Source organism: Pelecanus crispus, chromosome 8, assembly GCF_030463565.1.
Source record: "Pelecanus crispus isolate bPelCri1 chromosome 8, bPelCri1.pri, whole genome shotgun sequence".
Classification (NCBI taxonomy): Eukaryota; Metazoa; Chordata; class Aves; order Pelecaniformes; family Pelecanidae; genus Pelecanus; species Pelecanus crispus.
The window spans coordinates 26,793,853-26,807,061 of NC_134650.1; the positions used below are offsets into that span (position 1 = coordinate 26,793,853).

Consider the following 13,209-nt stretch of genomic DNA (forward strand, 5'->3'; position numbering starts at 1 on the left):
AACTTTGACAGGAGAAAGCAGAATAGGCCTACGAAGACTTCCTGAATGATATAAGATAACTGGATCACATACTCGTAAGTTGGAAGTGATGGTATTTCCACACTGTAATGACATGCAAAGTATAACAATGTTTGAGACAGCATAATACTCCCAGTTAAGACCTTGGTATTGTTTTATTAGGCTGGAATCCTACAAAGACGTGCACAAATTTCCCCATACCAGAGTCAAGGCACAGAAATAGGAGAGAGCACGGTACCAACAGCATTTCTTTAAGAAAAGTTAGTAAGAACACCGCTAATACAAAAAAACTCCATCCTTTCCTTTCTCCTGGGAAGAGGCTGTATTGCCACAAAGGAGGCCAGGAAGAAGGAAAGTGTTTCTCAGAGCAATGACAGAGGAGACAGTGCAGCAAAGAGCAAAGAAGAAAATCTTGGATATCCCGGCCAGCACTGAATGCAGAGATCTCACTTACGCATTACTTCCATCACACGGTGACGGAGAAAAGTGCGACTGCCCTGAAGGGTACCAAAACGTTTCAAATCCAGAGGCCAGACATTTTCTGACGGATACCCATTTACCATCCACTCTGCCAGGTACCTGATGGAAGAAGTAAAGAAAGACTGAGATACCAGTCAATGCCTCAAGGGAAAGAGTCTACCTTTGAAGTCAGAAGCAAGGCAATTTGGACATGAGAATTTCTTGTGGTAGGGAGAGAGAAGACAGCTAATGTGGCATTCTAAACACTAGCGGAATCTGGAAGGTTTCCCTTTATAAAACCCATCCACCAGACTTCCAAATTATTTATTTCCCATTAGGATGAAACATACAGGGTAGCAGGAAGTTAAGGACAGGTGGTAAATGAAGCCAGAGCCTGGACAGGTAGCCTGGCTGACACTGTGTCAAGTCCTTGGGCTACGCTACAAAAGGAGGTGCCGAGTACGTTTAGGTTGGAGTTAGGAGGCTGACTGCTTTGTCATTTTTCAGTACCTGGTGTAGGCTCAGCCACAAACCATCAGTGACAGCATTCATTTCAGCACGAGGTGCCAGCCAAGTTATGTTTAGCTACACTTCTAGCAGTGAAGGAGGAAGGCATGCTCCAGAGCTAAAGGACAAAGGCAGCTCAGACCAAAGCAGAGCAGAAGGATCTGTTCACAGTCAGTAAACAGAAAAACAAAGGGATTTGAGACTGATCATTAAAAGTTACATTAGCAAGCTAAGCTGCTTATCTTGAGGCTGTAGCAACAAATGGACAAATAGTGCTTTTACCTTCAGAAATTATTTTGATTCTTAGAGAACCTCACTGCAAAGATTCTCTATATTTTATATGACAAAGAAAAAAATCCTGAGTTGCTTCACTGGTGAGTTAAATTATTAGACAATGAACAGAAACTAGTGGAGACAAATGCAGATACTAACACCTGCCATGAAAAATGAGCAGCTTGTTAAGAAGGCTGTATGGCAGAATGGATGCTCGGTTGCCAAAACCAAATGGCAATCAGAGGGAGTGATGATCACTTTGCAAGCAACTTTGCTGCTGGGATCACACTCATATGCCTGTCAAAGTATTTGCATTACACAGGAACTGGATTTTACTGGGAAATTATTACATCCCTAGCTCACTGGCAGAGGATGGTTTTTAACGGTACTGGCATCACATATGTGGTGCTTCATCTGCATCAGATTCACTATGCTTTCAGAGAAATTAACTCTTGTGTCAACTTGAATGATCTAAAGACTTCAGTTAAATAATAAATTAAAGGTTATCATGGAGTACAGAAGACGAAGGAATATATGCTTTGCTAAGCTTTTATCTCTTCTTGGTAGATAAAAAATTTGGACCAGTTAGCTCTAAGGAAGTTTACTTGATCCCCAGCAGGCTGCTGATCACTGAGATGTGATGCTTGAGGATAGGTGTGCAGGATAGGAGGAGTCCAGCACAGATTTGGAATACATGCAGGAGAACATAATCAGAATGTGGCAACTGCTCCTCGCCTTCACTCAAGTTGGAAACAAAAGAAGAGTCTTTGTCAGAGAGGAGGTGACAAATACTGACCAGAACAATCTACACAGAATGATCACCTGAGCAGTCTTTTCTTGTTTAAAACCTTACTTTCACACATAACAGTGATAAACCACTTACTTGCCTGCTCCCCCACCATATGAGATACCAGCTGAGTTCATGCCAGCCAGAACGAAGTAGCCCCGCACGGTGGGCGACTCTCCCATGATGCACCGCATATCTGGTGTGAAGGACTCTGGGCAATTAACTAACTGCATGATCTGCAGAGCCTCCAAATCTGGCATCCTGCGCAGAAGGGCACTCAGAAGTGGCTCTAGGACCCAAGACAAACAGAAAAAGACAAAAAGTCACAGCCTTCAGTCTTGACACATTTCAGCTACTTCACCTTCAAAGTGGACAGCATGAGAGAGGCATGCTGTTATCTGAACAGATAGAACCTGCTTCCATGTTTCGATACAGTCGCAGGATAAACCATTTACCTGCCGGAATCAAACTACTCAAAATGGGTCACACAGCATACCATAAAAGCAGCCACACCGATCCAGACCAAGAGCCCAATATTGCTCTCAACAGTGCAAGGGCGTGTTCAGTTTTGTTAGGGAAAACAATAGGAATAGACATCAAATAGATACCTAGTGAGGAATAAGAACAGGCAAATTTATAAGATGCTTATCCCATGCACTCTGCCAGCCTCCACTTACCATCAGCTCAGAGGATTTCCTAAAAACCTGATATGTTTTCCCTATTTAGTAACCCTAAATCGATCTCTCTTCTAAGTACTTGACCTGTCTTCCCCAAACTCATGAAAATATCCTATAGACTCTGATGATGAGTTCCACATATTTAGTATTTGTTGTACGAGGAATCACCTCCTTTTGTTTTGAAATTCACACTCAGTGATACCTTCCAGTTGGCATAATAGAAGAGACAGTGAACAGGAGATTCCCGCCTATCCTGTCCATCTCATTCAAGATTACATAGACCTCTGTTTATTTCCCTTCTGTCATTTCTTTTTCCCAGCCCACTCGGTCATTCCTCACTTGGAAACTGTTCCAAACTTTGATCAGCCTCTTGCTGCTCTTTCATCAGGCCTTCTCCAGTCATATGATACCTTCTGGAGATAGGGAGCCTAGAACCACAACTAGTAGCTGGCAAACCAAGGATTTAGTGTTGCATAATGACTGTGTTTTCTGCTCCTTTCCTAATAATTCCTAACTTGTCTTTTGCTTTGACTGCTACTGAGCTGATGTCTTCACAGAACTAATACAACCCCAAGGTCAGTTCAAAGCCCATCATTTTGCATGGTGAAAATAAGACCATCCCCCCCACACCCCCACACACTTGCATCACTTCACATTTATCATCATTGAATTTCCTTGCCACTTCATCACCCAGTCACGCTGGAAAGGTCCTTCGGCAATTCTTCACACTCTGACATTTGAGAGCGTTAATAAAGGGATAAGCTATCTACTTTGTTTTTCTTGTCCAGAAGTTACCTCTGCATAGTACTCTAGATAAAAGCCCTCAAGATTCAGCACCAATAACACTCCTCAGCTTTACACACAGTAAGATTTCACGTTACCTAAGATGTTACAAACAGAAATAGTCTTTCTGACCTGCTCTTTTTCTTCCCGCTCTCATACATTAGAATTCCAGAGTGAGAGGCTGTAGTTAGTTTTTTTCTTATTGATAAAAAAAGGGATCGGTGTTAGATTTGTTCTCATATCCAGCCTAACATTTAAGCAACTGTACAGGCTATTTTAAAATCAAAAGGTGTTCCAACGAAAGAGATCAAAGCAGTAACACAAGAGCTCAAACCACAGGAACTGCAGCCCTAGAAAAGGATCAAATATTGGCTGAGTAGGCTCTGACTCTGCTCAACTGTTCAGTATGTTTGAACTGATGAAAGGGTAATGCTGGAACATAGCATACAGTTGCTTCCGAAACTTGGGCAATTTGTGGGTGCTAGCAAGCAGTGCCTTTTCATTTCAGCAGTACCTAGAAAACCAAAAAGGAAGTGGGTGCAAAGCTCAAGCAACTCATTAGTGGAGCTAATAACTTCAAGCAAGTCTGTAGGCATCTATAGATCTGAAAACCTTTAGCATATACCAGCACAAAACTGCACTCCATCCTGGCTCCACCTCCTGGAGTTTAAACTTTTATGGTATCAATATGATATCTCACAGAAATTAAAGCAAAATTATTCAATTTATCCTGGGAAGTAGCTGGAAGAACATACTAACACTGCAGAAAGAAATCAGTGAAAATCCATCTGTGCCTAGAGTCATAGGGGCATGGGCATTCACAAGGGATGCAAAGAGCTCTAACACAAAGGAAAACTAGGCCCCTGAAAAAAAGGCAAATTTGAAGATGAGACAAACTTACCAGCCATAAAAGAGGGGGAAAAAAAAAGGGACTCTCAGACCATGCTATGTTCTTTCCTACAGAAAGAGCCCTCCATGTAAAAGTACATACAGAATAGAAAAATAGAATCAAATAAAATGTGAAGAGAAAGACAGAACATTTGAAATATAATAAACCACCGCTGTCAATGGTGGGATGAAGTCTGGGAAGCAACAATACCGAGTTCTGTCCACAAAGCAACCGCCACCAATGGAAATGCACTTGGCAGTCACTGCTGAAGGGAGCTGCAGAAACAAAATACCACGGCTACATGGCAGGTCAACAGTGTTGATCTACAGGGTCACAAGAGGAGCAGCATGTGACACTGACAGTCAAAAATCAAATGAAATGGAAGAACAGTGTTGGAAAGTTTATGCAGTACCTCGCTGCACTAGAGGACATTAATAAACGCTGAGGGTTAGCAGGTGTTTTTAAACACTACACACATATCAATGTAGTCCTTGGTAAAGGGGTTTTAGGTAAATCTTTAGGCAAAAGAAGAGATCAATGAATTTGGGAGAACGTTCATCTTTCCCACACCTTTCAGGTAAAGGCAGACACATGCTAGCTGGTCAACAACAGCCTGCATTGTTGCTAACTCTGCCTTCTGCTGAAGCCACATCTTTCATTGTTGTGGGAATCTTTCCTCCCTAACATACCAAAATGATCCCAGTCTTCTTGCAGGTTCTGAATCTCCAGCTGGTTCCGTCCCTCTGTGAAGAGAGGTTTGGGGTTTTTTTCAAAGCCTCCCGAGAGGATGCCACCTTGCCAGTTGCGTATGTAGATCCTGCCATCTGGGTCTACAATAGCTGCAGAGGAAAGAAAAGAGGTGGGAAGGGAACTGAGAGAAGGGATAGCTATTTCAGGCTGTTGCTCCACAAGCACCAATGATAGGGCTAACATGAGAAGGGACAGTCTCAGTCCCCCAGCCCCACACTTCCACACCATTCTGGTTCTCATGTGATGTCTTGGTGAGCCAGTTTAGATTACTAAACCAGCAACAACACCCACCACAACCATGCATGTTAACTTTTAGGCAGCACAGTAAACTGAATTGAACCTGAAGAGCACCCAAGCCAGCAGGACAGTGTTACCAGGAGTGGGAGGACAGAAGAGGGAGTCAGATCTCCCATGGCACCAATAAGCTATTATATTGGCTTAGTTCCACTGGAACTGCACCAAAGACCAGACTTTTCACCAAGCGATGTCCTGCTCTCCCCCTCTTTCTATGTTAAGAACAGTTAATTTTAATGGGGATGCATCACTTGCTGCAAGCCACTGGCACAAAGAAGGTGGGCAGCACTGGGGTGAGGACAAGCAATCAGGTCTGGATTGCTTCTTCCAGTGGTAGTGTCAACTTGAAGCATCTATGATACTCCACCTGACACGTTCTATAGCAATTTTTCCCCATGTACAGAAAAGCTGTGAATACATATATATGTACACACGCACATATAAAAAACACTCAGTCAAGTAAAAGTGAAGCACTCGGGGACTCTGGTCAGAGCTGAATTCCCTGGAGAGCATATACATTACTCACTAGAAGCAGAAACTCTTGCTAAAGACTGAGAGTAAATAAGCAAAGCTTTCTACTTCCCAACCACAGCTTTCAAACACAAGGGCTTTTCTTTAAGAGATACAAAAGCCAGAACATGGGGGAGGAGCAATTACCTCAAGTGCTTTTGTTGCCCCTACAGCTCATAGACATGTAAATGCCACTGTAAAGCCTTAGCTTCAGTTGGAGAAAAGGAATAGATGGGCCATTTGGGGACAGCAGCCTGCAAGGAAAACATAGTGCCAAGGCTAGCACACTCTCCAGCCCACAAATGCAACAATCCAAGTCTCAGACACACCTGCTAGTCAAGGTCATTCTCCTGCTAAGACAACCAACTCTGAAAACCAATTTCTGAGCGAAAACTTTCCGAAGAGTTAGGAAAGAGATTCTACCACTGAAAGAGGATATTCAGAGCAATACAGCTAGAATGTACTTCACAATCCCAAATGAGCTGAGAACTGATAGTTAGCGTTTATGTCATGAACTATGCGTCGCCTTGGAAAGGCAGATATAATTCACCAAGAAAAGTGAGGTAGAACTGAAGAATACTTACTTGGTAAGTTGCTTGCCAGAGGTTCCTTCAAAGGATGTGTCAGGAGGTAGAAGTGTTCACAGGCATGAAGTGGGATATTGACTGTTTCCTCCCCAGAGTGGCCCAACTCATAAGCCCACTGAAATAAAAAAGTGCATGTTAGAATGCAAAAGAAGAAAACTAACTCCAGTCAAAAAAAGGCAGGACAAAAGCACAGGTCCTCTCTGTGGGTTTGCTTTCATAAAAGGCCAAATAAGATTTGGTTTAGTCCCCTAAATCTTACACAAACACACATTTTTTTCTCTTTGCTTAGAATTTGAACTGCTTAGGACAAAGACTGTTCTTCCATTCCTCACATAAGATCTAGAAAAGTGGGGCCCTGATTTGAGACTAAGAAGTATCAACTTACAATACAAAAGCTTATTTTGCTTTTGTACACCAAAATCAACACTAGGCTCAGCCTCTAGAAGCAGAATAGTCAGGATTTAGGTGCCTGTACTGCTGAGACCCCATGCTAATAAGACAGCCAGCTACAAGCTGAGCAACAGCCATTGTCAGATGTATTTTCAGACTGGAGAAGGCATGACACTAAGTAAAACAACCAAAAAAGGAACTTTCAGTGTGTGTGTGTGTGAGAAAGAGAGAAGGGTAGAGACTTAACTGTCTCACTAAGAGCCAAAGCAAAATTCTTCCTGTCAGACGGGTGCACCCCCCAGGACAGAGACCATGTGTGGAGCTGTACCAACAAGCTGCAGGGTGCTCCTCAGCAGGTTAACATCCAGTCTTTGGTGCCAAGCAAACAGCAAGCACTGCTTTCCTCCTTCACACCCCTGCTGGTCTGAGAAGCTGAATAACATGACTTTGATCTACTCCAGCAAACCAAGCCAAAACACAAACCATAAAAATAAAAAAACAAAAAAAAAAAGGAAAATGCATGTGTTCTTAACCAAAGGAAAAAAGAAAGAAAAATGTTAATAATGCAACCTGGCCAGCACAGTTGACGAAGTACTGGCATTGAATCTGTCCTCTGTCAGTCTCGACTCCAGTCACACGACCCTTCTGGACTGAGACATGACTGACACTAGTCCGTTCATGAATCTGGACACCTGAAAGAGGACATAAGAAAGTCAGTATACTACAAGCCTTATTTCTAATGTGTCACGCTGCTAACATTAAACCCTTAAACTCAACCTAAATGCTTATTTTCTCTTTAAGACAAAATTTCTATTCTTGACCCAGTAATTCTTAAGTGAAACCCTGTTATTTGTAAAATGTCATGCATACAATTTGTGCATCATTTAAATGCTGAGACTGTGAAGAGTTACAGTACTTTTTCCCATGTGACAATCTGGGTGATAAATACACCCTAGTATCAACATAATGAAAAAAAGAGTCCCAACTATGGATTTCTTTCCATTACAATTCCTTTATACAACAAAGTCTGCAGTTTCAGATGGCAAGACTGGTTCTTTTATGGGAAATCAGTCATTCTGTGAAAAAAAATTAATTAACAGTATGCAAAAAAGCTGGACTAAAAGAAACTGAGAGGTATCTTCCTAAGTACCTTCTTCCAATCTGATGGACTTTCATCCTTAATGAGCTCCATCTCTGTTATCATACCTAACCTTTCTCCCACTTTTAGACCAGTCCAAATTTGCCAAAGTGTTGGGCAAACAGCATTTATTACTACACTTCCAAACCCATTTCCAAAGCATATGTGCCCAATTAAATATTCCACAAGCACTCGGTCACACCTTTTCATTTGTAGGTAATTAAAACTCTTTCGATGTGTAATTTTGAGTCAGGTCTCACAAAGGATTGTTTTTATGATAAAAGAATGTGTGCTTATTCAGAGAAATATATAACCAGTAAGGACAACAAACTGCTGCTTGATCTATCACAGCAGATCTGTAAAGATTCAATATGTTAAAAAAAATCAGCATGTTTTTTGAGAAAAAATAGCTTTTAAAGAATCTGAGCGTTCTAGAAGTAACCAAGTTTTGGTCTTCAGCGCTCAGTTAGAATACCAAAAGAGATGCAGAACATAAGTTTCTTTTACAGAAAGAAGATAACTACCAAGCACTCTATAGATTAGAAAACCTCATACCATTCCATGAGGCAGCGGTTGCCAGAGCCAGACTCACGTTGGCAGATGACACGAGTGCATCTTCTGGCACATACATGGCCCCCACAAGGTCATGGATGTTGATGAGTGGGTGGAGCTGTGCCACTTGCTTTGGGGTGATAATTTCACAAGGTATTCCCATTACACTGCCACATAAGAAAAACGCCATCATTAGTCTTGCAGGAGAGCTGGTGCAAACTTAAGATCAGTTATATTTCCTGCTTATACATACTTCAGTGATGAAGCAATGCGTTTCAGAGAGATTAGTCGATCCTGAGTCTGAGCCAGTGAAATAGAGCCTGTCTTCATGTACCCTATGACAATGACCAAAATCAAGTCAGATTTGGACAGAATCTTGAATTCCTTTTAATCTCAGACACATTGCTTTAATACAATTGCAGACCCGTTGCTTCCACTAGTCAGGACCCTGGAAATCCCAGATCCCCAAATAACTTGAAACACTTATCAGCTAGTAATTAAAAACTGCATTAGTCAACTTTTCAAAAAAGCAATTTAATTTTGCCTTGTGTTCTAACTCTTCCTACTACATTTACTCATGTTTATAAAAAAAATTAAACTTCACACATGGTACCTATTAAAAGAGAGAAAGGTTACTGGCAAAAAAAGTGATCTAATAACTACTCAGAAGAATAGATCCTCAACAACTAAATGCAGACATTTGTGAGTCCACCACCTGCAATAGATTAATACTAATCTTAATTACAGGCACAGTTATTAACCTCTGTTGAGTCCAACATATATCACAAGTCCTTGTCAGCAGAAAGTTTTGAGCAACCAAGTTCTTCCTACCAGGTACATGCCTGAGCATTTTGGAGGGAGAGAGAGAATTTAAACACGTTTTATTGTAAGTTCCAGGGTGAGACTATAGTAAGATATCTTGCTTTGCCTATGCTTTAGTGCTTCTGTTAATCATCTTCTCTTTTTGTGAAGTGAATCGATGCAGAAAATGGGCCATTTGCTCCAGTCACTGCAATATACTTTTTAGTGTCCTTGTGAAAATTCACCTAGGTTTGTCCAAGTTACAGACAATGTAAAAAATTATCACAGTTTGCAGGCAGTCTGCCTTCAGTTTGCCCATCCGACACCCTTCTTCCCACTCTTCTGGTTACATTAGTAACATCCCTTTGCATCTGATTCAGTTCAACTGTATCATTTTTGAACAGGAACCACCAACACCTAAGACACTGTGAAATTACATTCACGTTTCAGTTCAGTTTCCCACAGATTACTCAATGATTATGCTTTTAGTACCTGTTTTTACTCCTGTCTCTTGTTCCAGCTGCTGGTAGAGCTTGTTTGAATAATCTGCCATCTTCAGCTCTATGGACATGTGCCTGGCTGTGCTCACGATGCCAGCGCAGAAGCGAGTGGTACCAGCAGCCAACCTGCAGGAGAAGTTGCAAAGATGGCCTCATCCAGCTGACAGGCAGAGAGGCAAGCCCCCCCATCAGGCTGCTCCAGCAGCTCTGCTGACAGCGCAAACCAGACAGCAACCTCTCCCCCAAACATATCAGACCAAAAGCTGTAAGTTGGATGAGGCAGGGATAATGCAACCTCTAGAATGCTTTTCCTTTATCTCACTTTTGAAAACCTATTGTATTCCCAAACCATTTCTCTTTAGTCCTAAACACTGACGTTTTTCAAAGAAAGCACTTTAAAAAAAAAATTACCTTATGCTTAAGTCGATCTGCTTACCCGATTCTTTCTTTCTCCAAAGCAGGATTTCCCTCAATGAAAATTAACTTGGATTTGAGTCTTGCATCTTTGCAGTTTACAGTAAGAACAAGCCCCTCTTACTGTGCAGCAACTGCCATAGATAGGTACACATATTTCTTGTCCCTTTTTAAACTGCCCTTAAACCACTGTCCATCTAGCTATTTGGTGAAGGGCTACTGTACAGATAAAAACCTATTAAAAACTCCCTGCAGCATAGACAGGTGAAGACAAGACAATTAGCTTTAAGCAACTCTCTCGCAACCTGCTTCCACAATACTTCTAAGTCATCTTTCCTGCTGCTAAAGCAATCCTGCATTTTTCCACTTGCCTATGCAAGCCTTTGACAAGACTGCTTTTGGCCTAGCATGTCCATATTCTCTCAGAAATGCAACCTAAGATTCAGTTGAGTAAGGCATTCTTTTTGCTACGTCCCTACTCGGTCACAACCGAAACAGCTGAAGCATGGTCTCACCATGCTGTGCTTCACATGTCTCTGCTAATGCAATGTTCCTCATTTTCCTTGAGCACACACACGGACTGAGCTTGTAGAGCGTCTAACTCAATGAAGATCTGTAACAGGGTATTCATACCCCACTCCAGGCTAGTAACGATTAACGTTTCCTGACAAATGAAGCCTAGCGGCTAATTTCACTCAGAAGGCCACCACTCACAAGGTCTCAGATGAGACTACCCAATTTCCTCTTTGCAACTATAAATAGCTTGATACTACCTGCTTCCTAGCCATGCAAAGTCAAGGAGTCACAGATAATTATTCCTGAAGGCAGCATCAGGTGGGAAGCTCTAAGCTAGACGGTAAATATTCTCAGTCCAAGCACCTATTTAGAGTGTTAGAAGCCGCTGCGATAAACACCTCTTCAAACCCCCGAAGTTTTAGCAGTGTCTTGTGCCCAAGGTCCCCGAATTGCTTAATGAAATACCACGAATCCACCTCCAAAACAGAAACCTAAACAACAGGTAAGGGCTGCACAGTCAACTTTCAACAGGATCTACATACTCTGCCACAGACCACAGTTCCAACTCACTGCGGAGTGCACAAAGACTTGTATTCAGCCAAACTGTAATGGCCTTAGCCTTTGTATAGATAGGCACTAAATCCTGCAACAGACAAACCAGATAATCCGAGCCTTTAAACAGCTTACAGGGTGATGTTTTAGTGATGTCTGCTTATAACCTCCACACCTCCTGCAATCTCTTTTGAGCTTTGCTAGTGGTGTAATACTTTATATACGTATCACATCCTACTTCTAGAGATGGTCAATAGGGGCTGGATGATTTACACAGATTTCTAGTTCTCTTAAAATGGTCCATCTTTGCCAGCTGCATTGTGTTTTACACGATTACTTGCAATTACACCAAAGCAGACAGATACCTGCTGAAGGAACTGTGGTCCATGGAAAACCCACACCAGGCCAGAGTTCTCCTGACAGGAACTTTGCCGGTGGAGGACCCACACTAGAGCCCAGTACTGATCATACACCCACCATTTACCCCCTGCACTTCTTGGGGTGGAGTGTCGGGGGGGTAGAAGACCCTGGAGTACAGGAGTGAATTTGAGCATGGGAAAAGAAGGGTGGTGTTTTAATGTTTGTTTTTTGTTTCTCACTACCTGAATCTATTCTAACTGGCATGAAATAAAGTAATTCTTTAATTATTTTAAATTAATTCTCCCTAAGGCAAGTCTGTTTTGCCCATGGCAGTAACTGGTAAGTAATCTCCATGCCTTTATCTTGATCCACGAGCTTTCTCAGCCTATTTTTCCGTCTTGCTGAGGAGGGAAAGCGAGTGGCTGTGTGGGAGTTTGGCCCTTAACCAAGGCTAATCCACCACAGTCACACAAGGGATACCTTTCACCTTGCAGTTCTGCACTGTGCTTGGGAAGAATTCACAAGTGTTGTTACTAATGTTGAATATACATATTGAATATTCCATGGGTCCAAGTCCAGGTGAAGAGGTAGAAATAACACATTACAGCAGATGCTGCTACACATGGCAGTCCTATTTCTTTGCTTTTGTTACCAGAAATCCTTACCTGCCCTGCTCAAGTAGGACTATATCCTTCCAACCCATCTTGGAAAGGTGATATGCCACGGAGGTGCCCATGATTCCACCACCACAGATGACAACCTGTGCCTGTGCTGGCAAGGAAACCGGGTGAGGTTCTGCTGTACTTGAGGTACTTTGCCAGGAGCAGGTCATTCTTCTCCATTTCGGGTTAGCTGCCCGCCACCGGACATCTGACAGTAATCGGAGAAACATCCTGGCAGCTATTTCTCAGTTTTCTTAAAGCACCACCTAGATGTGTTCAGACGTTAAATCAGTACCACTCCTTCTAGGAAGGAAAAGACAAGAATCACGTTACCACTTATTATTATACAAGGTTGGCGGCGGCAAATATCACATGGTACATCAGGTATAAGTGGACATGGGAAAGCTGATGAGTAAACAAATAGGAGAGCAGTTACTCAGTCCTGAAACAACAGTCTTGCTATTAAGATTTAAACTTAGATCATATAATGGGTACAGAGCATTACACCTTTGTTTTTAACAGCAGTGTAACTTGACAATGAGCAAAGAACCAGATGAAAGCCGGAAAAGAACGGTGAGAACGCTCTCACACCAACAACACGTAGATTAGAGAAAGCCAGCAGGCACTGAACCCGCTCTGAAATCTTTCGTAAAGGTCAACAGGGCACAAATAAGCCTGATTATTAATGTTGTCAGGCCTTTACCTGAGGAATGAAACGAAGTCTGTGATGAGAGTAACTAGAACAAGGAACTACAGGCACCCTCTCCGATAACGTTAGTTTTACTACAAG

At 42.2% G+C, this 13,209-nt stretch overlaps 1 protein-coding gene across 6 annotated transcripts in view; it reads right to left on the reverse strand.

Annotated features, from left to right (window-relative positions):
- PDPR (pyruvate dehydrogenase phosphatase regulatory subunit) overlaps nucleotides 1-13,209 on the reverse strand; it is a 28,263-nt gene that overhangs the window by 14,551 nt on the left and 503 nt on the right. Inside the window, exons 1-10 of one of the 6 annotated variants that reach the window (XM_075714853.1) lie at nucleotides 13,123-13,146; nucleotides 12,423-12,722; nucleotides 9,908-10,041; nucleotides 8,868-8,949; nucleotides 8,618-8,781; nucleotides 7,495-7,616; nucleotides 6,532-6,649; nucleotides 5,083-5,232; nucleotides 2,141-2,333; nucleotides 473-597 (exon numbers count right to left, since the gene is read on the reverse strand). In XM_075714853.1, coding sequence (XP_075570968.1) covers nucleotides 473-597; nucleotides 2,141-2,333; nucleotides 5,083-5,232; nucleotides 6,532-6,649; nucleotides 7,495-7,616; nucleotides 8,618-8,781; nucleotides 8,868-8,949; nucleotides 9,908-10,041; nucleotides 12,423-12,649 — 1,315 coding nt within the window. In that variant the 5' untranslated portion in view covers nucleotides 12,650-12,722; nucleotides 13,123-13,146. Of the gene's footprint in view, nucleotides 1-472; nucleotides 598-2,140; nucleotides 2,334-5,082; nucleotides 5,233-6,531; nucleotides 6,650-7,171; nucleotides 7,197-7,494; nucleotides 7,617-8,617; nucleotides 8,782-8,867; nucleotides 8,950-9,907; nucleotides 10,042-12,422; nucleotides 12,723-13,122; nucleotides 13,147-13,209 lie in introns of those variants that run through there. The other 5 variants (XM_075714852.1, XM_075714854.1, XM_075714855.1 and 2 more) reach the window with 5 other exon arrangements.